This window comes from Hemitrygon akajei, chromosome 11 (assembly GCF_048418815.1).
Source record: "Hemitrygon akajei chromosome 11, sHemAka1.3, whole genome shotgun sequence".
NCBI classification, from domain to species: Eukaryota; Metazoa; Chordata; class Chondrichthyes; order Myliobatiformes; family Dasyatidae; genus Hemitrygon; species Hemitrygon akajei.
In genome coordinates this window covers 101,069,330-101,092,499 of record NC_133134.1, presented here as the reverse complement: position 1 = coordinate 101,092,499, position 23,170 = coordinate 101,069,330, and the positions used below count along the sequence as shown (strand labels likewise).

Here is a 23,170-nt window from a genome sequence, read left to right as displayed (position 1 = left end):
AATACATAATAATAAAAACTATAACTTACAATAAGAAATATAAAAAAAGAAAATTATTAGTAATGCAAGAAGAGGTAAAAATTTCCGATGTAGTGATTGTGGGTTAATTGGCCATTCAGAAATCTTTATATCTATTTCTGTTTTATTTACTATAACTGACCTCAAAAAGACAAATCTCTGGGAAGTTTATAGTGACATATACCATATGTACTTTGATAATAAAATAGAACTTTGAGCCTGTTTCTCACTGTCCAGCCCCACTTACTGCACTCAGCTGCACACAGCTGCTTCCTTCCCCAGCAGCAGGGCCTGCGAGGAAGCTGCTCTTTGCAACCCTAGCCCACAGTAACTACCTGATGTTTTATTTTCTGAGGACCCTCATGTCCTGAGTGTGTGTTACAACTGGGTGGTAGTGGTGCTGAGTCACAGACTGTGCATTCAGGCTTTTCCCCAGAGAGTTTGGCACTGCAGCCCAGTGCTGAGGAAGCATTCCCACTGTGGGAGGGGTGATATGGACTCCTGAACTACGGGAGGGGCAGTGGCAAGGGAGCAGCACAGGCATGGAGGGGGGGGGGTGTTATACAGTTGGAGGATAGAATTGAGCAAAGGTCAAACTGTCAGAGGGGCTAAACAGAGGGCCACACACTGGGAATGGTGGTACTGAGGGAGGGTCACACTGGGAATGGTGGTACTGAGGGAGGGTCACACTGGGAATGTTGGTACTGAGGGAGGGTCACACTGTGGAAGGGTTGGCACTGAGGGAGGGTCACACTGGGAATGGTGGTACTGAGGGAGGGTCACACTGTGGGAGGGGTGGCACTGAGGGAGGGTCACACTGGGAATGGTGGTACTGAGGGAGGGTCACACTGTAGGAGGGGTGGCACTGAGGGAGGGTCACACTGGGAATGGTGGCACTGAGGGAGGGTCACACTGGGAATGTTGGTACTGAGGGAGGGTCACACTGTGGGAGGGTTGGCACTGAGGGAGGGTCACACTGGGAATGGTGGTACTGAGGGAGGGTCACACTGTGGGAGGGGTGGCACTGAGGGAGGGTCACACTGGGAATGGTGGTACTGAGGGAGGGTCACACTGTGGGAGGGGTGGTACTGAGGGAGGCTCACACTGGGAATGGTAGTACTGAGGGAGGGTCACACTGTGGGAGGGGTGATACTGAGGGAGGGTCACACTGTAGGAGGATGGTACTGAATGTGAGTGAGCCGTCTCGCGGGGTTCCGTGCCCTTCCGTGACGCTCCAAAGCATTTCCTTTACGGGCTGCTCTTGCACACCTTTCACTTTGCTGCCGACTGGACTCATCTTGGTGGTTTGTGTTAGAGGTCCCCAGTAGAAATCTCTTTATACAGAGGTCCTTCCTCTGTATATTGGGGACCAGGGGTGGAAGGTGTTGCATCTGGCAGTACCATACAACAGGTTCACTGACCCTCCGTCCACCTGTCCATTCTGTGGGCGGGAGAAGTCAGTGTACCCTGCTTACACGGAATGTGAGAGGTCGCAGCCCCTGTACTGAGTTTCTGAAGGGGCTGCTGCTTATTATCTGGCTGCATTTTAGCACTATGCTCCTCATATACAGGCTCCCAGTTCAGAAGGGGGCGGGTCGTGAAGAGGATCTCCTGGTGGGCTTGCTCCTAGGCTTGGCCAAGATGGCATTCATAGGTTGAGGCGAAAGTGGAGGGCTCTGCCTGGGTCGACTGCCTGCCCCTTTTCTGAGGATGAATTCCTGCCAGGCTGCCCTTGGTGAGGGAGCATACAGTCACAACGGGTACACTGGGGGATTTCTGGGAGTGGTGGGCCCCCTGGGGAATTGACTGTTTTATAGACGGTAATAATCATATTTTAATTTGAATTTATTCACTGTCTTGTAAATTCTGAATGTTTGTACTTTCTGTATTTGTTGTGTAAAGGAACTTTTATAATTTTGTTTAAAAAAGGGAGGGTCACACTGTGGAGGGGGTGATATGAGGGTACATGAACTATTGAGAGAGCAGTACAGATGGAAGTGCAGGCTGAGCGAGCTCCATGCCGAGGCAGCAGGGCTCTTTGTCATGAATCACTGAGTCGTGGCTGAAAGAAGGTCATAGTTGAGAGTTTAACATCGAAAGGACAAGCAGGAAGGCATAGGCGATGGTGTGGCTGCATTGGTAAGAAATGGAATTACATCTTTATAAAGGGGTCACACAGGGTCAGAGAATGAATAATCTTTGTGGGTGGAGTTAAGAAACTGTAAGGGTAAAAAAAAAAATGGGAATCATATATAGACCAAAGAGTAGCCAAGATGTGGAGTTGAGATTGCAAAGGGAGCTGGAAAGGCCACGTAATAAGGGTAATGTCACAATTGTAATGGGGGACTTCAATATGCAAGGGGATTGGGAAAATCAGATTGGTGTTGGATTGCAAGAGAGGGAATTTCTTGAATGCCTACGAGATGGCTTTTTAGAGCAGCTTGTGCTTGAGCACAAGACTGTCTTAGATTGGGTGTTGTGTAATAACCTAGATTTTATTAATCTGCATAACATAAATGAACCTTTAGGAGCCAGTGATCATAATATGATTGAATTCATACTGCAATTTGTGAGAAAGGAGTTTGCCCAGGTGGATTGGAGGGGGATACTGACAGGGATGACAGCAAAACAGAGGTGGCTAAAGTTAATGGGAATAGTTCACAGGGTGCAGGGTAGATATATCCCACAGAAGAATAAATTCTCAAGCAGCAGGGCTAGACAACCATGGCTGACAATGGAAGTTAAGGACTGCATAAAAGCCAACAAAAGGGTATATAAGTTAACAAAAGTGACTGGGAAATTTGGTAATTGGGAAGCTTTTAAAATCCAACAAAAGTCAACTAAAAAGGCAATAAGGGGAAAAGATGAAAAAGAACCATATGAGGGCAAACTAGCCAATAATATAAAGCAGTATACTAAACGTTTTCTCAGCTATATAAAGAATAAAAAGGGAGGTGAGAGTTGATATTGGACCACGGGAAAGAGTTGCTGGTGAGGTAGTAATGGGGACAAAGAAATGGCAGATGAACTTAAGAAGTGCTTTGCTTTAGTCTTCACTGTGGATGACACTAGCAGTGTGCCACAGGTCCGTGAGTATTGGAGCAGAAGTGAGTGCCATTGCTATTACAAAGGAAAAAGTGCTAGGCAAACTGAAAGGTCTTAAGGTGGATAAGTCATCTGGACCAGATGGACTACGTCCCAGAGTCCTGAAAGAATTTACTGAAGAGATAACAGATGCATTGGTCTTGATCTTTTGATAATCACTTGATTCTGGCATCATCCCGGAGGACTGGAAAATTGCAAATGTCACTCCACTCTAAGAAGGGAGGAAGACAAAAGAATGGAAATTATAGGCCAGTTGTCCTAACCTCAGTGGTTGGGAAGGTGTTGGAGTACTTTATTAAGGGCAAGTTTTCAGGGTACTTAGAGACTAATGATAAAATAAGTCAAAGTCAGCATGGTTTCTGTAAATAGAAATTTTGCCAAACAAATCTGTTAGAATCCTTTGAGGAAGTAACAAGCAGGGTGGACATAGGAGAGGCAGTGGATGTAATTTACTTAAATTTTCAGAAGGCGTTTGGTAAGGTGCCTCACCTGAGGCTACTTAACAAGCTAAAATCCTATGGTGTTACAGGAAACATACTGGCATGGATAGAGGAATGGCTGACAGGTAGGAGGCAGCGAGTGGGACTAAAGGGGGCCTTTTCTGGTTGGTTGCCAGTGACTAGTGGTGTTCCTCAGGGGCCAGTATTGGTTGGGACTGCTACTTTTCACATTGTTTGTCAGTGATTTAGATAGTGGAATTGATGACTTTGTGGCAAAGTTTGCAGATGATATGAAGATTGATGGAGGGGTAGGTAGTGCTGAGGAAGCAATGCCATTGCAGCAGGACTTAGACAAATTGGAAGAATGGGCAAAATAGTGGCAGATGGAATACAGTGTTAGGAAATGTATGGTAAAGCATTTTGGTAAAAGGAACAAATGTGCAGACTGTTATCTAAATGGAGAGAAAATTCAAACGTCAGAGATGCAAAGGGACTTAGAAGTTCTTGTGCAAGACTCCCAGAAGGTTAATTCACAGATTGAGTCTGTGGTAAAGAAGGCATTTATTGTTGTTGGCAACAATAATGTTGTCATTTATTTCAAGGGAATAGGATATAAAAACAAGATAATGTGGAAGCTTTATAAGACATTAGTCAGGCCGCACTTAGAGTATTGTCAACAGTTTTGGGCCCCTTATCTCAGAAAGGATGTATTGTCATTGGAGAGATTCCGGAGGAGGTTCACAAGTGTGATTCCAGGAATGAAGGGGTTAACATATGAGGAACATTTGGCAGCTTTAGACTTATACTCACTGGAATTTAGAAGAATTCACGGGGATCTGATTGATACCTACCAAATGTTGAAAGGACTAGATAAGGTGGATGTGGAGTGGATGTTTCCTCTGGTGAGGGTTTCCAGAACTAAAGGGCCTAGCCTCAAAATTGAGGGATAACCTTTTAGAACAGGAGGAATTTCTTTAGCCAAAGACTGGTGAATCTATGGAATGCTCTGCCAGAGACTGTGGTTGAGGCCAAGTCCATGGGTATATTCAAAGTGGAAGTTGATAGATTCCTGATTAGTTGGGATCAAGCATCAAGGGATATGTCAAGAAGGCAGATTATCGGGTTGAATGTGATCTGGGTTAGGAGCAGCAGACTTGATGGGCTCAATGGCCTAATTCTATTCCTATGTCTGATGGTCTTTTGAGCTTGCAGTGGATTGTTACTCTGGTAGGCCATTCTGGAGGGGTGCAGTCTGAGTTGAGGGATCTTTAGCTTAATGGATATCAGAATCAGGTTTATTATCACTGACATTTGTTTTGTGGAAACAGCTCAGTGCATTATGTAAATAATACTATTGAGCCATCAAGAGAAATGAAAAAAAAGAGCAAAACGGCTAAGTAGTGTTCACAAGCTGTTCAGAAACCTGATGGCAGAGGGGAAGAAGTTGTTCTTAAAACTCTACCCCCCCCCTTCAATTCCCTGCTGCTACCCCTTCTCCCCACCACCCGCATCTCCTCCCACAATCCTCTCATCTCTCACTTATTTCCTGCTGCTGTCCTCACTCTCCCACAATCTTCTCACCTCTCTTCCCCCTCCCTTCCCCTGTACCCCCTCATATTTCTTGCTGCTGTACCCAGCTCCCACAATACCTCTCTTCTTTCCTCCCCCTCTCATTCCCTGCTGCTGAACCCCTCTCCCACAATCCTCCCCCTCCCACTTTGCCAAGAGTTAGAGAGGTGTATGTGTGTGTGTCTGTATGTGCATATTTAAACATTCTCGACTGTACTGCCAGGAGATGCCTCTTACCTCAGGCCACAGTGATGCAGGTTTAACTAGAGACCTCTGCACTCACCAGAGTTTTCATTCAACTGTGGAGGCCATTTGGCCCATAATGCTAGTGGTACCCCTTTGAAATGGCACTCCAGTTCCATTCTTCCTCTCCCTACCAGCTACCTAACCCTCACCACTACTGCTAGTATTCACCCATCTCAGCCTGCAGACTGTTCACAAGAGGAACACGGAACAGCTAATGTCTCAAGTCAACACCCCCCACCCAATCTGGACAGAGAAAGAGCTGGGAGGTAACTGGTATTAAAAAGTAAACTGTTTCATAACCCATGAACTCTCCATGTGGTTAAAAACTCACTACATCTCCCCTCTGGACCTTTGCCAGGCATTCTAAAGCCTACACCCTCCCTGCCTTGGAAACAGTTTCCTGTCAGTTACCCTGCCAAAACCCTTCTAACTTTCAATGGCTCCATTATACTTTCCCTGCTTGCAAAACAATACTACCTCCTTCGGTCTCTCTGCAGAGATTAAATCACTTGCCCGTGCTGCAGTAAATCTTCCCTCAATCCTTGCGTGCATGCTACGGAACTGCTGCCCTGCCAGCGTTCTAAGCTAGCTGTGATTTTCTGTTTCCAGTACTGTGCCTTCACGTGTGGCTTAGGTACTAAGCCTGGTGGAACCATTTCTATGGACAGAAGAAGAGGCAAAATCGGATTACTGGCAGCTTAAAATCAGTTGCCCTAGGCAGATGGGTCTCATCAGCTGTGGTTGGCAGCTCATCTCGAGAAGAAAAATTCTGATCTCAAACATGCACTGTCTTGCAGCTAACCCACTCATGGGGAAGGTTTTGGGAGTAAACCCTGAGGAAAAATCAAGAGCTTGATCCCTAAGGAAGCACTACACTGAGTTCAACACTGACTGGCAACTCCTATGGTGCCACTGATGCCAAACTGTATTGGTCCCTGCAATTCCTTTGGATTCATCAGCTGCATGCAGAAGGGGAGCCTGCTGCAGGGGCAACAGCTTTGCCTCCAGATTGTACGTTAGCGTATAAATAGACAGCTAGGATGCAACTTCTGTGGGTGACTTCGGCCTCTCAGCACTGTATGTGGCTGATCAAAGACTACAATCTCAAGTTTGGACACAGCTTGTGCGTGTGAGCCCTGTATCTACCTTGCTTCTTCCCCACCCTGGGGCTGCTGCACTGGGTACCTCAGGCTGGGCGAGCCCTATTTTGTACAAAGCGTGGGCTGGCACTGTGTTCTAGTTGTACAAGACTTTGGGGAGGCCACTACTGGAGTACTCTTTATAGTTTTGGGTCAGTCTGTTGTAGGAAAGATGTCATTAGGCTGAAAAGAGTGCAGAGATTTGTGAGAATATTGACAGGACTCAAGGGCCTGAAGAGTAAGAATGGACAGGCTGGGACTTTATTCCTTGGACTGTTGGAGACTGAGGGAATTCCTTACTGAAATGTCTAAAATCATGAGGGGCAATGACAGGGTGAATGGAGAGGGAAAGAGAGTAAAATACTTAGGCATAGATGAGGGGACCTTGAGGACAACCTCCTCACCAGGAGGAGGATCCGTACGTGGAATGAGCTGCCCTAGGGAGGTACAATAACAACGTTTAAAAGACACTTGGATAGATACGTGGATAAGAAAGATTTAGAGGGATATGGGCCTGTTTCAGATGCATGGGACTGTTTCATACTGTATGAGTGGCTTATGGCCAGAGGCAAGGGTTGGATCATGGGCTGCAGGGGAGGGGTTGCAGGCTGGTCTTTCAGAAAGCAACAATATGTTGAGCCTCTGAAGGGACTGTGTGAGCGAGATGGGGTTAGTAGGAACTGGTGACACAGGAGACTGGAAGAACAAACAAACTGCTCATTCGAGTCCCAATGAAGGGTTTTGACCGGAATAGTCGACTGTCCAGTACCCGTCACTGCCCAAGCCGCTGAGTTCTTCCAACAGTGTTTGTTGTGGCAGGATCCAGTGACCGCTGGAGCTCATGGCATTGATTTGTCTCATACTGGATGGAGGGGCATGTCTCGCCACAAAAGGGACTATTCAAGAGCAGGAGGATTCACACTGAAGCTGGAATGCCTCAGTTCTCACCCAGTGGGGCTCAGGGACTTGTGAGAGTTCACCCCACACGTAAGATCCCTCCCTCTGAATGTGTTCATCGCCTCGCCTGTCTCCATCCATTCAGGACACAAGGGTGTTTCCGAAAGATCATCCCCAACTACCCCTCAGGAAGGTGGCCCACAGAGGGAACATGAGTAGGAAGCCTCCACTGGAGTTCATTGTTGGAAGGCTGGGAACTTTAAGGAGGTAATTTTAGATTCAGATCTGTGCCCTCTCCAATGCCAGTCACATCCATTGCTGGTCTTGCTGAGCAGTGGCAGAACTGGGCCAGGAAATTCTTTGGAGTGGTGAAAACCTGCCCCCCCCCCCCCCGTGCTAGGGGAGGAAGCACAGAGGGAGGACATCCGTGGAACTGTCCTCTCATGGTGTCTTGATTTGAATTCACAGATTGACGAACTGCCAGAAGGAGCTGTCAAATCACCATCGAATAAATACCCCATCTTCTTCTTCGGCACCCACGAGACGTAAGTGATCACCTGTGTGGTTCTCCTACACACCTTCCCCTTCTCCCTCAACTTCTTCCCCTCTCCTTCCCTCCATCACACCACTCTCCCTCGCCCCCTTCCCTTCTCCTTAGACTTCACTCTTCATCCCCTTCTCCGTCTTCTTTCTCCGCACTCCTTATTACTCCCTCTCTGCCCAACTTCCCCCCTTCACCCCTCCCCATTCGACTTCTCCCTCCATCCCTTTCTCCCTCACCATTCCCCTGCATCCCACTCCCCCTGCCATTTACCTCCCTCCCCCACTCGGTTTGCCTCCCTACCCCCCCTGTTTATCTCCCTCACCCCTGTCTGTTCGCCTCCCTTCCCTTCCCATTTACCTCACTCCCCCTGTTTGTTTACCTCCCTCCTCCTCCTGTTCGCCTCCTTACCCCCCTCTGTTCGCCTCCATCCCCTCCTCTCTGTTTGCCTCTTTCCCCTCCTCTCCGTTCACCTCCCTCCCCCCTTCAGTGCTTCCCTTTCCTTCTCATTCTTACATGTATCCTGCCCTCCACTTCTGCCTCTCTTCCTTCATTTTCTTCCTCCTACCCCCTTGCACATCTCTTCCTCTCCTTCCTTCCCTCTGTTCTGAACTTCTCTCCCCCATCTCCTCTCTCCCTCTCAGTATTCAGTTTGGCTGGAGCTGTCAGAATGTTGAACATTTTGCTGAGGATCTCCTTCGATGACCTAATCCCACGGTGACAGCAGCCCCAATTCTCGGTGAAACTGCTACTCTTCCTGTCCCTTCTGCTCTTCACCCTCTACTCCACTCCTCCCCATAGCCCCCTCTCTTCTGCTCTCGTTCCCCTCCTTCTTACTTCCCATTCTAACGTACTCAGCCCTGTAGTGTGAGTGATCTGTCCACTGCCCCTCATGATTCCGTCTGACTGTCCTCTCCCGTAGTGCGTTCCTGGGACCAAAGGACCTGTTCCCCTACGAGGAGACCAAGGAAAAGTTGGGCAAGCCGAACAAACGGAAAGGATTCAGCGAGGGATTGTGGGAAATCGAGCACAATCCAACCGTCAAGAAGTCGGGATACCAGGTGAGTGTTACAGTGGAACTCAGACTTCTGGCTGTGCAGCTCCCTCCTCCCCGGCCGACCCTCCTTCCCCACCGACCCCCCTCCTCCAATTACCCTCCCTCATCACTGACCTGTTTTATTCCCAAAACTACAAAGTTTTTTCACACAAACATACATAAAATATAAACAACTATTTACAAGACAGTAAATGAAGTAAAATTAAGATATGATTATTACTTTCTATAAAACAGTCAATTATCTGGGGAGTCCCACCGTTCTTAGAAATCCCCATCATGACTGCATGCTCCCTCCCCAAGGACACCTGGACACAAAAATATCCTTGGAAGTGGGGCAGGCAGTCAGCTGAGCAGACTCCTCGACAGCCCACTGCCTGGACCCATGAATAGCCATCTTGGCCAGGCCCAGGAGCAAGTCCACCAATAGATCCTGTGTGCGATCCACCTCCTTTCTGCACTAGCTGCCTGTATATTAGGAGCGAGGGGCTGAAATGCAACTAAAGCCCGAGGAGCAGCCCCTTCAGACGGGGCTGCAGCCTCCAATATTCCATATAAGTATGGTACCTAACTTCTCCCGGTCACAGAATAAACAGGTGGATGAGATGTCAGTGAACCTGCTTTAAAACCTGTTGCATAGTACTGCCCTATGCAATACCTTCTACCCCAGGTCCCCAATGTAAAGGGGAAGGACCCTTGCATTGAGAGATTTCCACTGGGAACCTCCCTGCTGCCGGATGGTAACACAGACTGCCACTTCAAGTCCGGTCGGCAGAAGAGGGCAATTAAGTGCTGGATGTCCAAGAGCAGCCTGTAAAAGAACCACCTCAGTGTGCCACAGAAAGGCACAGTGGGTATTTCTGCAAGATGGCTCATGTTACGTGGGGCCTTCTCCCAAGTAGAGCCTTAGGCCGGGTCCGATGAGCAATTCTGGCTGACTACTAGGACCCCTCCACACTCCCGAGCTTCCATGATGGGATGGAGACCAGTCCCCCAACCACAGGAGCACCCTGACCTAATGTGACTAAACCCCATACTTGCAACAGTTCGCCATTAGACTTCCATAAAACGCTCTCTGCGCCTCCTCCTTGATGGCTCTGGCAAGAACAGGGTCACATAAAATGAGCTAACTTCTCTAACAATTCTCGCCGGATCTGTGCTGGATAAGCCATCCACTACCAGCAACTTCATAAGTTGCCTGCGCAAACCCCTCCATTTATCCAGAAGGATGAGAGGCACAGTCCAGATCTTGTAACAGCTGGATCCTTAACCTCACAAAAGCACCTCGGGACCCTTCGAGCTCCAGATCCCTCAACGCTTCCTTCTTCCCCGTGGTTGGGGATCTGTGACTCCAGGTCTCCAGCCACTTGATCTGTGACACCAGTTTCCTGGGCGACCCTCATGCATATTCCTTACAAAAGAGTCGGTTGTGAGCTTTTCCCATGTCCTATCAGAGCCGCAGGGAGGGGAAGCCCCTCTGCTGTCTCCTCCAAGCTTCCCAGGACAGATGAAACAAGATTCAGAATCAACTAGCCATTGGAATGCCAGAGCACAGACACTGCTGCCTGAGGCAGTGGATTAAGCTCCCTCACACCAGGTGGCTGTCGGAGAATGGTCGCGTGGAGGCCGTTGAAATGCGAGAAGTGTGTGTCCTGGAAAAGTCAAGTTGTGAACCACCTCCTCCCTGGAAAAGGCACGGGAGTCAGGATGGTGGTTCCACCAGGTGTCGACCAAATCGAAAGGTCCAGCCAGCTCCCTCAATAGCTCTGAGGACAAAGTGATCTCTCTCCCCGAGGATACATTTGAAATCACTCTCGAGGACAATGCACTCGCCTCTGTCAGTGGAGTCCAGCAGCACGGCTCTCTGATGAAACTGCCTTGGGCTGGACACGTTAACACCATCCATACACTACTGATGTACCAAGCACACAGCGAGATGCAGCACGTGGCCTGGCTTGAGCTCATTTACTCTCAGTGTCTCCAGCTGGAAGTTTCGGGCCAACAATATCACCACCCTGCTCAAAATGGAGCTGACGTGACTCATGTGGACCCTCCTTCGCCCATCCAGGAGCCAAATGGACGCATGCTTCCATCATTCCACTCCACCTGAGGACAAATCATCCTCCTTAAACAAACCCTGTTCATCAGGGGTACCCGTCAAACCGGAGGGTACAAGCTCAGGGGATGCAGTCCCGGCAGAGAGTGAGTCTCTTTTGGCAGATGGTCCGGGTGTTGGGACCATCCTCTTTCAACGGGGAGAGGCCCTGCAGTGGCCTTCTGTACCGCCACAGTGGAGTTAGCGGCCTGGCATCAGAGGCAATTCTTACGAATATGCTCAAACTCCTTGACACCGCAGATGCTCCAGCCCAGCAGATCCAGTAGCCCTCCCTTCTGTGCCACTCATGAAATTACCCCTCAGAATCCTTGGGCATTCCGATTCCATGAATACCTCAGATGCCCAAAACGATGCCCCCTTGGCTTGTGCAGTATTCAGGTGACCGGTGACCTCAAAGAACGCAGGTGACGGAGGAGGTCTATTCCTTGGAGATGAAGGTGTACGTTATAGAGGGTCACCTTCTGTATGGGGTCTGCTGCCGGCTCTACTGGCATGAAGACCCCTTCCACATTTATCTCCATATTCAGGGCCAGGGACACATCTCCAGTAGACTGTAGGTAGAAGATGAACTTTTGGTGCATCTTACCAATCCCAATAACATCCTTATCCTCACCCACAGACGCAGCCATGAAAACTAACTTCTCCGCACTCAGGATATGTAGCAATTATCACATTGCACCACGGCTTTCAGAGCTAACAGTCTGAAAGGTGGTGGATCTACAGGAGATCTTTCACAGAAGCTACAGCTCCTGCATAGGAACTAGGTCTCACCATTTTGGAGCTGCAGCTCGCAATGTTAAAGCCCCTCATGGTCAGAATTCAAACGCTGCTGAACACTTATCAGTCTTTTGAAGAACAGTTCCAAGAAGGGAGAAAGGATAGTAGTTTCTTCCAGACAGGCAGGGAAGTTTGTGCAATGAAACTGCAGCAATGATCCTTCTGGTATGCAGTTGGGCTGCTCCAATGTTACTCCGTCCGAGCGATATTCCAAGGACTTGTCACAGAACCCTTTAGCCAGTCATTCTAGCCAAGTACTCCAGGTGGGAGAGGGTTCATTATAGAGGTTAACAGCTGGAGAAATCCATTCCAGCTCCAGTAGAAATTGCAGACATGAACCTTGGCTGGCTGAGAGCCACTGTCACTGCCACGGCCTGAGCACAGACCCAATAAAACTCAGCAAAATACCCTTCCTTTGAGAAGAAAACTACAGCAGTCCTCTACCAAAGATGAGACCCCTCTCACCTACAACTTCCTCCATCCTCATCACCATTCTCAAGGGTTTATTCCCGAAATAAACTGACTTTTTCCAGACAGCCCGCATCGTCTGTCACACAGTGTGACCCTCCCTCAGTACCGCTCTTCCATAGTGTGACCTTCCTTCTTTCTTTCTTTTTCAATCTTTTTATTATTATTATTATTAATATCAACAAAATAAAATTGATACATAGATAATGGGATTACAAACATACACATTTCAACTGAACATGAAAGAATACATAAGCAATAGTTACAGTATAAATGAGTATTCCCAAATCATGGACGATACAAGTAACAAATAAACAAGGCAAACCTAGGTATATCATAATATATATTTTAAAAAAACAGAAAAAAGAAAAAGAAAAAAAAATTATGCAAAAAAAACTAATCTAATAATAAGGAAAAAAGAGAAAAAGAAAAAATGAAAAAAAGGGCTGTTTATAATATCTAACAAAAATACAAAATCATCAGTGTCGTCAACTCCGATCCTCTCAACATATATAAAATCGAAACTGGAAAAACAAATAGGCTTGGAACAGGGTCATATTACATCATATGAAAATATTGAATAAATGGTCTCCATATCTTTTCAAATTTAATAGAAGTATCAAATACAATACTTGTAATTTTTTCTAAATTTAGATATAACATAGTTTGAGAAAACCAATGAAATACGGTAGGAGGATTAATTTCTTTCCAATTCAACAAAATAGATCTTCTAGCCATTAATGTAAGAAATGCAATCATTCGACAAGCAGAAGAGGATAAATGGAGTGAGTCCATCATTGGTAAACCAAAAATTGCAGTAATAGGATGCGGTTGTAAATCAATGTTCAATACCGTAGAAATAATATCAAAAATGTCTTTCCAATATTTTTTCAAAAGCGGACACGACCAGAACATATGAGTTAAAGACGCTATCTCAGAATGACATCTGACACAAATAGGATTTATATAGGAATAAAAATGTGCCAATTTATCCTTGGACATATGAGCCCTATGCACAACCTTAAACTGTATTAATGAATGTTTAGCACATATAGATGATGTATTAACTAATTGAAGAATTTTATCCCAATTCTCAATAGGGATAGTAAGGCTAAGTTCTCTTTCCCAATCATTTTTAATCTTATAGAAGGGCTCTGAACATATCTTCATAATTATATTGTAAAGTTTTAATATTAGCCCTTTCTGAGAAGGATTTAGTTCAAACATATTCTCCAAAATACCTGAAGACACAAAATTTGGAAAAGTAGGAAGTACAGTATTTAAGAAATTCCTAATCTGTAAATATCTAAAAAAATGAAATCTAGGCAAATTATATTTATTAGATAATTGTTCAAAAGACATAAAACAATTATCCAAAAATAAATTGGAAAATCGTAGTAATCGTGACCTTCCTTCAATACCACCACTTTTTAAAAATAAAATTTAAAGTTTATTTACATCATAAATACACAGGGTACAGATTTTCAATACTTACAGGACAGTAAGCATACTCAAATTAAAACATGGTTACTACCATCTATAAAACAGTCAATACCTAGGACTGGGGTCATCGCTCCTGGAAGTTCCCCAATGTGCCCGCCGTGACCATGTGCTCCCTCTCCAAGGACAGCCGGGCACAAATGCAACCTCGGAAAAGGGGCAGGCAGTCAACCCGTGCAGCGCCCTCCACCTTCTGCCGCCTAAACCCATGAATGGCCATCTTGGCCAGGCCCATGATCAAGCCCCCACCAGGAGATCCTTCTCACGCCTGGCCCCCATCCGACCTGGGGGTCCGTATACGAGGAGTGCAGCCTGAACCTCAGCAGCAGCCCCTTGAGAAAATCAAAAGAGCGGCTGCAACCTCTCACATTCCGTATATGCTCAATACCAACCCTCCAACAACGTGAGTCTCCCTTGGTACCATCCCTCCCACGATGTGCCCCTCGCTTGGGTCCACCCTTCTCATGGAGTGATGCTCTGTGAATCGGGCTGGATTTTTGTTTCAATCTTCGGGGTGGGGCTTGAACCCACAGCTCTGCCTGGGGAGTGTGCCATGTGGATGTCCTGGGCTGCTGGTCACACCCCCCCACCCCACTGTTTCCGGGATGTGCTGACCCCTTCTGTCTGTGAGCAGGAACCTCCGCCCCACCAGAGCTCATCGGAAGGTGAAGGGGACGGAGAGAAGAAGGAGAGCCAGGAGGGTAGCAGTGATGAGGAGGGGAAGCTGGTGATCGACGAGCCGGCTAAGGACAGGGAGAAAGCCGGATCCAAGCGCAAGCTGGCCACTCCAGCAAAGGTGAGGGCAAGATGGACTTCTACTCTTTGATTTGTTCACCCCTCCCCAGTAAGGAAACTGCACAGCTTGCTCCGAGGGGCAGCGAGAGGGTTTTGAAGCAAGCAGAGGGAGAGCAAAGATGAAGGCAGCGTGGATTTCACCCACACCCCAACATGGCCACACCTCACCCAGTACAGAAGCAGCTCCGCTCATTTCCACTGAAGGTCAGGGAGATGGAAAGCAAGCAGTGAGAAGCAAAGGGGAGGGTGGTGTGGACTTCACCCGTACCACGACATGTCCACACCTCCCACAGACCCACCGTACGGACACTGCTTAGCTCATTCCCTCCAAGGAGTGTGGCAAGGGGGGAGAGAGAGAGCAGTGGGGCAGAGGAAAAGTGGAGAGTGGGTGAGGAGGGGGACAAGGGTGAGGGGTGTGAAGAGGGAGGATATTGAGAAGGGGAATGAGAAGGAACATGGAGAAGGGGAAGGAGGGTGAAAAGGGGGAGTGAAGGTGGACTATCAAGAAGGGGAGAGAGGGAATGCAGAGGAGGACAAGAAAAGCGGATTGAGGGGGGATTCAAGAAGGGGCAGAGTGGGGAAGTGGTGGTGTGAGTAAGAGAATGGGGGGGGGGAGGGGGAGAGGTACAGTGAGAGTGGTGGGAAAAGGAGTGAAGTAGGGGGCCGAGATTGGATGAAGGAAGGGATGAGAGCGAGTGGGAGGAAGGTTAAGGAGGAGAAGAGGTCGAACTGAGAGGGAGAGAGCTAGCAAGAAGGGAGCAGAGAGGGGTAGTTGGGGGGAGTGGGGCTGAGAGGGGCTGAAGAGAGTTATATCCATTGCTCAATCATCAGTCTCACTTGATCCATATTAGCCTTTCAATGCCTCCCATTTCTCTGTGGTCAATATCTTACTCACATGCCCCTCATAATTGCCCCTGCCCCAGCACTGCATACACCTCCACTGATGGGACACTATGAGTAGGGCCTGACCTGTTGTGTGGACTCAGTAACACAAGGCGCTAAAAGGTGTTGTGACGTGAGCCTTCAGACAAGCGAGAAGACAACTGGGCAACGTCTGTTTAGCATTGACCACCTGAGCACAGGTAATATTTATTTTAATTAATTTAGAGACACAGTGTGGAATAGACCCTTCCAACCCAACAAGCTGCATCGCCCAGCGAATGTTTCAGATAGTTCAGTTTAATATCAGAGAATGCCGACAGTGTGCAACTTGAAAATCTTACTCTTCACAGACATCCATGAAACAAAAAGCCCATAGAATAAATGATGAAAACATCGGAACCCCAAAGCCCCCCCCACCCCATCACATAAGCAGCAACATAAGTATTGATCCTCCCCGTTCCCCCCACTTGTGCCAGAAGCACCAACTCCACCCCCCCACCATCCAAGCAACAGCAAAAGCTCTCAAAGAGACTTTGATCTACAGTCCATCAAAACTACAGCACTTTGTTATCTCGGACAGGCTCTCTCTCACCAGTGAGGGGGAGGGAGAGAGAGAGAGCGAGTTTGCTCTTGCAACCCACCAGTTTAACCCTAGCCTGATCACAATGACCAATTAACCTACTGACTGGTAAATCATTACCGGTGTGACAGGTAGAATGGTCTGTGGGCCAGAGGTGGGACCCAGTTGCTATACAGTGTTGTAGTGAGACTGAGGAAAAACAGGTAGGTGATAAGGCAAAAATGAGTTCAAGTATATTGTGGGGGCAGAATCGAAAAGGGTGATGTATGCAGGACTGCAGGTGGTGTATTTGAATGCCGACAGTATACGGAATATATTTGGGTACACCATACCCAGTTCAGCTGGATGGGTGAGATGAACTGTTGGAGGCTGCTGTTTGGGCTTGGCCAAGGTTGGGGATGGAGTGAATCTGAAAGTGGAGCAGGATTGGATGAATTCCTGGGTCCACAGCTCCAGGATCTTGCCGGAGGTTGGGTTGCCTCCGTGCCTGGTCAGAGGCTGTGTGTGCTCCACACCAGGACAGTGTGGCACCCGGGTGGCTTTGGTCATGGGTTCTGTGTGGTGCAGTGGGTAGAGCGCCATCTCCCAGCTCCAAAGTCCCGGGTTCAGGTGCTGTCAGTGTGGAGTTTGCACGTTCTCCCTGTGACCGTGTGGGTTTCCCCTAAGTGCTCTGATTCCCTCACAAGCCAGCGATGTGCTGGTTGCTACATTAAATGGTCACTAAAGTTGTCTGTGATGTTACCAAAATAAGTCGAGGAATGTGGGAAATATAGAGGGTTAGTATAAATGATTGGCATGGATTCGATGGGCTGAAGGGCCTGTTTCTGTGCTCAAAGTCTAAGTTGAGTTTATTGTCAGATGAACAAGTATATGTACATGCTGGTACAACGAAAAACCTACTTACAGCGGCATCACGGGCTCAGGGCATCAGATAGTAACTATTTATAGAGCACTTTTCATACAGACGATGTAGTTCAAGCTGATTTGCGGTTAAACTTGAACTTGAAACACCCTGATGTATCTCTTTTGCACTCTCTCAATTGCTTGCATGCCCTTCCTGACGTGTGACAACCAGAACTATACGACATACTTCAAGTGCAGCCTCTTGTAGGCCTCCCCAACTCTTAAACTCAGTGTCTCAGTCACTGCCACATCCACCTGAACAACAGTCACGGGTAGTAAGTTTGCAATAGTCCTAAAACTTTCTCATTTATTGTATGGGGAGAGTTGTGCAATACCACAGGAGGTATTTAGAGTTCAATTCCAATGTCTCATGCAAGTAGTTTGTATGTATGTTCCTCCCCTGAATGTGTAGGTTTCCTTTGGACGTTCGAGTTTCCTCGCAGTCTAAAAGACCTACTGACTAATTGGTTAATTGGTCATTGTCCATTGTACCATGATTAGGCTCAGGTTGCTGGGCGGCGCGTTTTGAAGGGCCAGAAGGGCACATTCTGCACTATATCTCTAAATAAATACAATACAATTTAAAAATAAATGAAAATAAGAAACAAAAAATGTCAGTTAAAGGGGAAGTTAAATAAAAAGGTTCTGAGCTGGCATTTAAAAGTGTCAACTGAGTCTGCACCCTTATAGTTTTAGGGGCATGGTTGAAAAAAAAGCTGACTTATCCTTTGAGGGACATTGCTTAAATGTGAGACCAGTGGAAGAAGACCTGAGACCACGAACAGGATTATAAAACGAAAACGATTCAGATGAGCAGCATTCACAAGGAATACAAATTAAACATCAATTATACAGAGTTTTTACAGGAAAGAACAAAACCAGAACAGAATGTGTCCATTTTAGCGTGAAATGGTTGTAGTTTTGCTAAACTGTGGTGCTGGTTAGTGCAAGAACCAAATGGTTGAATGGAAGTGACCATTACTGAGACTGGTAGTGTGGGACCTACGATTCTATAATGCGGAGTTCCAGTTACACAGAGTGCAGTGCAGGCAGACAAATAAGGTGCAAGGGCTACAAACTGTGAGACTAACAGGCGGAGAGTTCACCTTTATCATACCACAGCACTGTTCAGTCTGATAACACCAGGTTGGAAGCTGTCCCTGAGCCAGGCGATGATACATGTTCAGAAGCTTTTGCATCTTCTCCCCGATGGGAAGGGGCAGAGAGGAATGTATGTCTGGAGTGGGTGGGGTCTTTTATTATGCTGGCTGATTTACCAAGGCAGTGTCTAAGGAGGGGAGGCTGGTTCCTGCAACATGCTGAGCTGTGTCCACGGTACCTCAATGGAGGCAAGAGCAGTCGCCATACCAAGCCATGATGGGATACCACAGTAGCATAGCAGTTAGCGTGACACTATTACAGCCTGGAGTGTTGGAGGTCAATTTCCGCATCCTCTGTGAGTTATGTCCCGTGACCGTGTGGGTTTCCTCCCACAGTCCAGAGACGTATTGACTAGTGTGTTAATTGGTCATTGTAAATTGATCCATGATTCGGCTGGGGTTGAATAGGTGGGTTGCTGGGTGGCACAGCGTGAAGGGCTGGAGGAGCCTGTTCTGTGCTGTATCTGTAAATAAATAAATCCAGATAATGGGAATGTGGGAGGACAGATTGGGAGTAGAGTAAGTGCATGGCCAATACTGGCATAGACTCAATGAGGCAAAGGACCAGTTCCTCACTCTGGTGGTTATCATGATTGAGGAGTATTGCCCCACCTCTGACTGACCTCATCACTTCCTTCCCTCTGCTCAGGTCTCCCCGAAGCGGCCCTGCGACTCCAAGGAGGAGGAGGGGGAGGCAGAAGAAGTGGGTAAGGGGGTGGAGGAGGAGGGCGGCCGCAGCCCCCCAGCCGAGGGAGAGGAGCACGCGGAGGAGGAGAAGGAGAACAAGGGCAGCCTGGCGCCCCTCGAGAAGAAGGAGAGCGAGGTGGCCAATGCCACGGAGCCGCAGAAAGTGCACGAGGGGGTAAGGGAGCCTCCCTTCCCAGTCACCCCAACCCTCCCATCCTTCCATTCCACTCTACTAGTGTGCGGGGAGGGGTGGATTGGGGTTGGGTGGATGGAGAGTTCAAGTGGGGGGACTGGAGCAGATCATCTGCTGTATGTACTGAACCTCTCCCCCACCATACCCCTACACCCCTCCCCTTCTTTGTAACCCTCACCAGTCCCTACACCCCTCCCTATCTCTTTGCCCCCTTCTGGACCCTACACTACTCCCCATCATTATGACACATCTCCGTGACACCCTCTGGCCCTTATACCCCTCGCCGCTTGTGTGACCATGCACCCCCCCCCCCCCCCGACAACACCTACATCCCTCTGTCTCTATGACTCTAAGATCCTCTCCAGCCATTACACTCCTCTCTGCTTGTGACTCCAACCAAACCTTATGTCCCTCCCTGTATTTGTGACCTTCCCCCCCCCCAGAATCCTACACCACTCCTTGTCTCTGTGATCCCCTCGAGCCCCTGAACATGTCCCTGTCTTTGTAACCCCCACCTACATCCACCCCCCCCAGTAACCTTGAACCCCTGCAGCCCTCACAGTGTGATCTCCGGCTTCAGACGCTACATCCCTCCCCATCTCTGTGATTCCCCCCTTCCCCTCCCTCTGACCACCCCTTCCTCATCTCTGTGACATCCTCTGACCCCTATACCCCTCCCCATCTCTGATGCCTCTTCCCTCACAGCCTCCACGTCTCTCCTTGTCTCCCGTCATTTCAGCTCTCGCACACTTCCCACCAGACAGCTTCTGATCTCTTGAGTTTCCTGCTTTTAGAGTTTCTGATGCTATCGGTCAGTTCTCCCCTCCAGCCCAGCCTGACATCTGGCTGCAGAGTTGCTGCACACTGTTCCCTTTGTTCTCGAGTGGTGGGTGGTCACAGTCTGATAGACGTTCCTCTGCACAGCTTCAGATTCCACTGGGCGTGTTGGTCATTACTGAGAATGTTAACCATGTCTCTTTCTGTCTCTCCCTCCCTCTCTTTCTCTCACCCCATCTACCCCTTCCTCCATACCCCTCTTCCCCTCCCCATCTCCCTCTGCCCTTCCCTCCCACCCCCCTCTTTCCCTCCATGCTCCCTTTCTTCTCTCCATCCCTCCCTTTCCCCCTCCCACTCCCCTTCCCCGCTCTTCCCAACAGGCTGAGGCTGCTCCTGTTTAAAGCATGAAGCCGATTTGCTGGACCAGGCTTTTTTGCAGACGCTGAACCCTCGGAATCTGGGCCGTTTGTTTTAGATTTCACAGGAACGATTTGTTTGTGCTGATTGTGGCTTTTTACACCCATGTCGAGCTTGAGCTCACTTTTATGGTAATAAAATAAAAATCCTGCTTCACGGTTTGTCATGGTGCATCTGTTGCAATTCTGTCAACAGTTCATTGCTTCCTCTGTAATCTGCAGCTCTGCAGGTCACCCAAGGGGCATCCCCATTGCCAAGCTTGGTGAGGGCAGAAGGACAGAGGGTTTTCAAACGACTAGGGTTCACTCTCAGGGAATGGGGTGAATAAGCCTTCAAACCAGAGCTGGAAAGTTCAGGAGGAGTAACATGAACGGGTGCTGGAGGAGGTCAGCGAGCATCTGTGTGTGGACAGTCAACGATTCAAGCTGAGACTCTTCACCTGAAGCAAATGCCACGATCCCACCTTCCTTGCAGTACTTGAAACATTCCCCTCTGGGTAATGACCAGACCTGATGAAAGGTCTCAACCCGAAACGTCGACTATCCATCCCCCTTTGTAGACGTCACCTGGGTTAATGTATGAGGAGTGTTTGATAGCTCTGGGCCTGTGCTCACAGGAGTTTAGAAGAATGAGGGGGGATCTATTTGAAACCTTTCGAATATTGAAAGGGCTGGACAGAGGATGATTCCTATAGTGGGTGAGTCTTGGAACAGTGGGCACAGCCTCAAGGTACAAGAACGTTTCTTTAGAACAGGTTAGGAGGAATTTCTTTAGCCAGAGGGTAGTGAATCTGTGGAATTCGTTTCCATAGGTGGCTGTGGAGCTGTCATTGGGTATATTTAAAGTGGAGGTTGATAGGTTCATGTTTAGTTTGGGAGTCTGTCAGGATATGGGGGGAGAATGGGGTTAAGTAGGAAAATAAATCCGGCATGACAGAATGGTGGAACAGAGTTAATGGGTTGAACAGTGTAATTCTGATAATATGTCTATGGTCTTATGATCTGCTGAGTTCCTCCAGTGCCTTTGCTATGTTACTCCAGATTTACAGCATTTGCAGAATCTCTGGTGTCCCTGACAGCGGTTGTGTGTGTGGGAGGGATCTGGTTTGGAGGGGCCTCGCATTCCAGACTCACTGTGTCCAGCCTCAGTCTGAGATGTTAGCAACTTTCCCAAACCCATCTGGGTCCCATCCAGCCTGCCTCTTTCTCTGGAGATGAGCAGAGATTTTTTTTTACCAATGACAGAGAAATCCTCCAGCTGATGCTGGCCCTTAGCTAATTACCAGCTGTCCCACCACAGAATTTGCAGCTCCCTGCCCTCCCACTCACTGTGGAAGCAAGGCCCAGCCTTCCCATCCTACCTGTGCCCGGTGGCTATTGGAGAAGACGTCTTCCCTTTACGTCCTGCCTTGGGGCGGGAAGGTAATCACTCTCATGGCACCTCTGTTTGAACTTTTCCCAGGTTGTCTCACCATCACCGTGCAGATAGCAGACAGGAGAGGAGTCAGCCTTCTGCCCCTTGAGTCCCCTGCATTGCTATCCACCATCGTGGCCGGTCTTCAGTGTCAGTCCCCTTCACCAGCCCGTGTTGCTTCATATACCAAAAGTGCAAAGAACTTACTGCCCGTTACACCTGCTGGCGTTTAGGACAGCACTGAAGGTCCTCCATCTCTTTGTCATAAGCCATTCAGATGTACAAGGATTCTTCATTGCTGTTTCCGTAACAATTTTGTTTGACCAGACAGGGTTGTTAGCCCTGAGCTGAACACCCCCCCCCTCCCCCCCCCCAAACCTGGAGGACTGATGGACCACTCTTAGCCTCGCCTCTACCCTTTGACCTGTTTGGCATGGGTGACCCTACCAAGAGCCAAAACATAAAGCCCTGACTCCAGCCAACATAGCTCTCTGGGTCATTGAGGCACGTGAGCATCCAAACCACAACAAGGTTGTGGACCTCACTGTGGGAGCTTGCTTTGCCCAAGATTGGCTGTTGGGTTTTCACACATCTGAAGGTGTTTCATGAAGGTGGCATGTTTCAAAGTCGTAAAGGTGCTGCAGTTTAGAAGTCCCCTCTGTTGAGACGACAGATTATTTGTTACGTGTAAATCAAAACATACAGTGAAATTCTTAATTTGCATTAACAACCAACAAAATCCATGGATGTGCTGGCAGGCAGCCTACACTTTACAGCACCAATACAGCATGCCCATGATACATGGCACAACAGCGAAACCTTCCCACCCCCACGCATATGCAGACAGTCCTCCAATTCCAGAGCAACACATGCAAAATGCTGGAAGAACTCAGTAGGTCAGGCAGCATTTATGGAAATAAATAAACAGTCGATGTTTCAGGCTGACACTCTTTGTCAGGACCTTCCAACTCCAGGCAGGTTTCCGGGCCTCCTGTCCACACAATTTAACCGTCAGACTTTGAGGTGTGAACTTTCAATTGATCTTCAGGCTCTGATCTGTATTAGATTAAAAGGCTGGGACAACATTGTGGATCAAAGGGCCTGTACTGCGCTGTACTGTTCGATTAAATGATTCTATGGGACCTTGGGTTCTGTTCAGAGCAGACAGAATGAAAGCAATTCACAGGAGCTCAAGACTGAAGGTTTGTCTGCAGTGAGACATAGGCTCATAAAACACAGAAATGTCCTTCGGCCCAACTGGACCACACCATTCAGAAAGGGAGTGTTGGACAGATTCTCCTCATGACAGGCATGGACAAGATAAAGCGAGCTGGGGGGTAGTGGAGGGAAGGGGAGATCAGAACTAGATTAAATAAAGATGCACTCTGACATTACTCCAGTGATTTACCCACAGCAGCCTCAAGGCTGAGGAATACATGGGTCAGAGGCAGAAAGGGGGGAGGGGTGCTCCTGGAGAGTAAGAGTGTATCATG

At 48.2% G+C, this 23,170-nt stretch overlaps 1 protein-coding gene across 1 annotated transcript in view; it reads left to right on the top strand.

Moving 5' to 3' along the window:
* LOC140735866 (hepatoma-derived growth factor-like) overlaps positions 1-20,425 on the top strand; it is a 36,416-nt gene extending 15,991 nt beyond the window's left edge. Inside the window, exons 2-6 of the mRNA XM_073061423.1 lie at positions 7,883-7,959; positions 8,878-9,016; positions 14,505-14,666; positions 18,840-19,052; positions 20,228-20,425. Coding sequence (XP_072917524.1) covers positions 7,883-7,959; positions 8,878-9,016; positions 14,505-14,666; positions 18,840-19,052; positions 20,228-20,248 — 612 coding nt within the window. The 3' untranslated portion in view covers positions 20,249-20,425. The remainder of the gene's footprint in view (positions 1-7,882; positions 7,960-8,877; positions 9,017-14,504; positions 14,667-18,839; positions 19,053-20,227) is intronic.
* Positions 20,426-23,170: the final 2,745 nt, after the last annotated feature.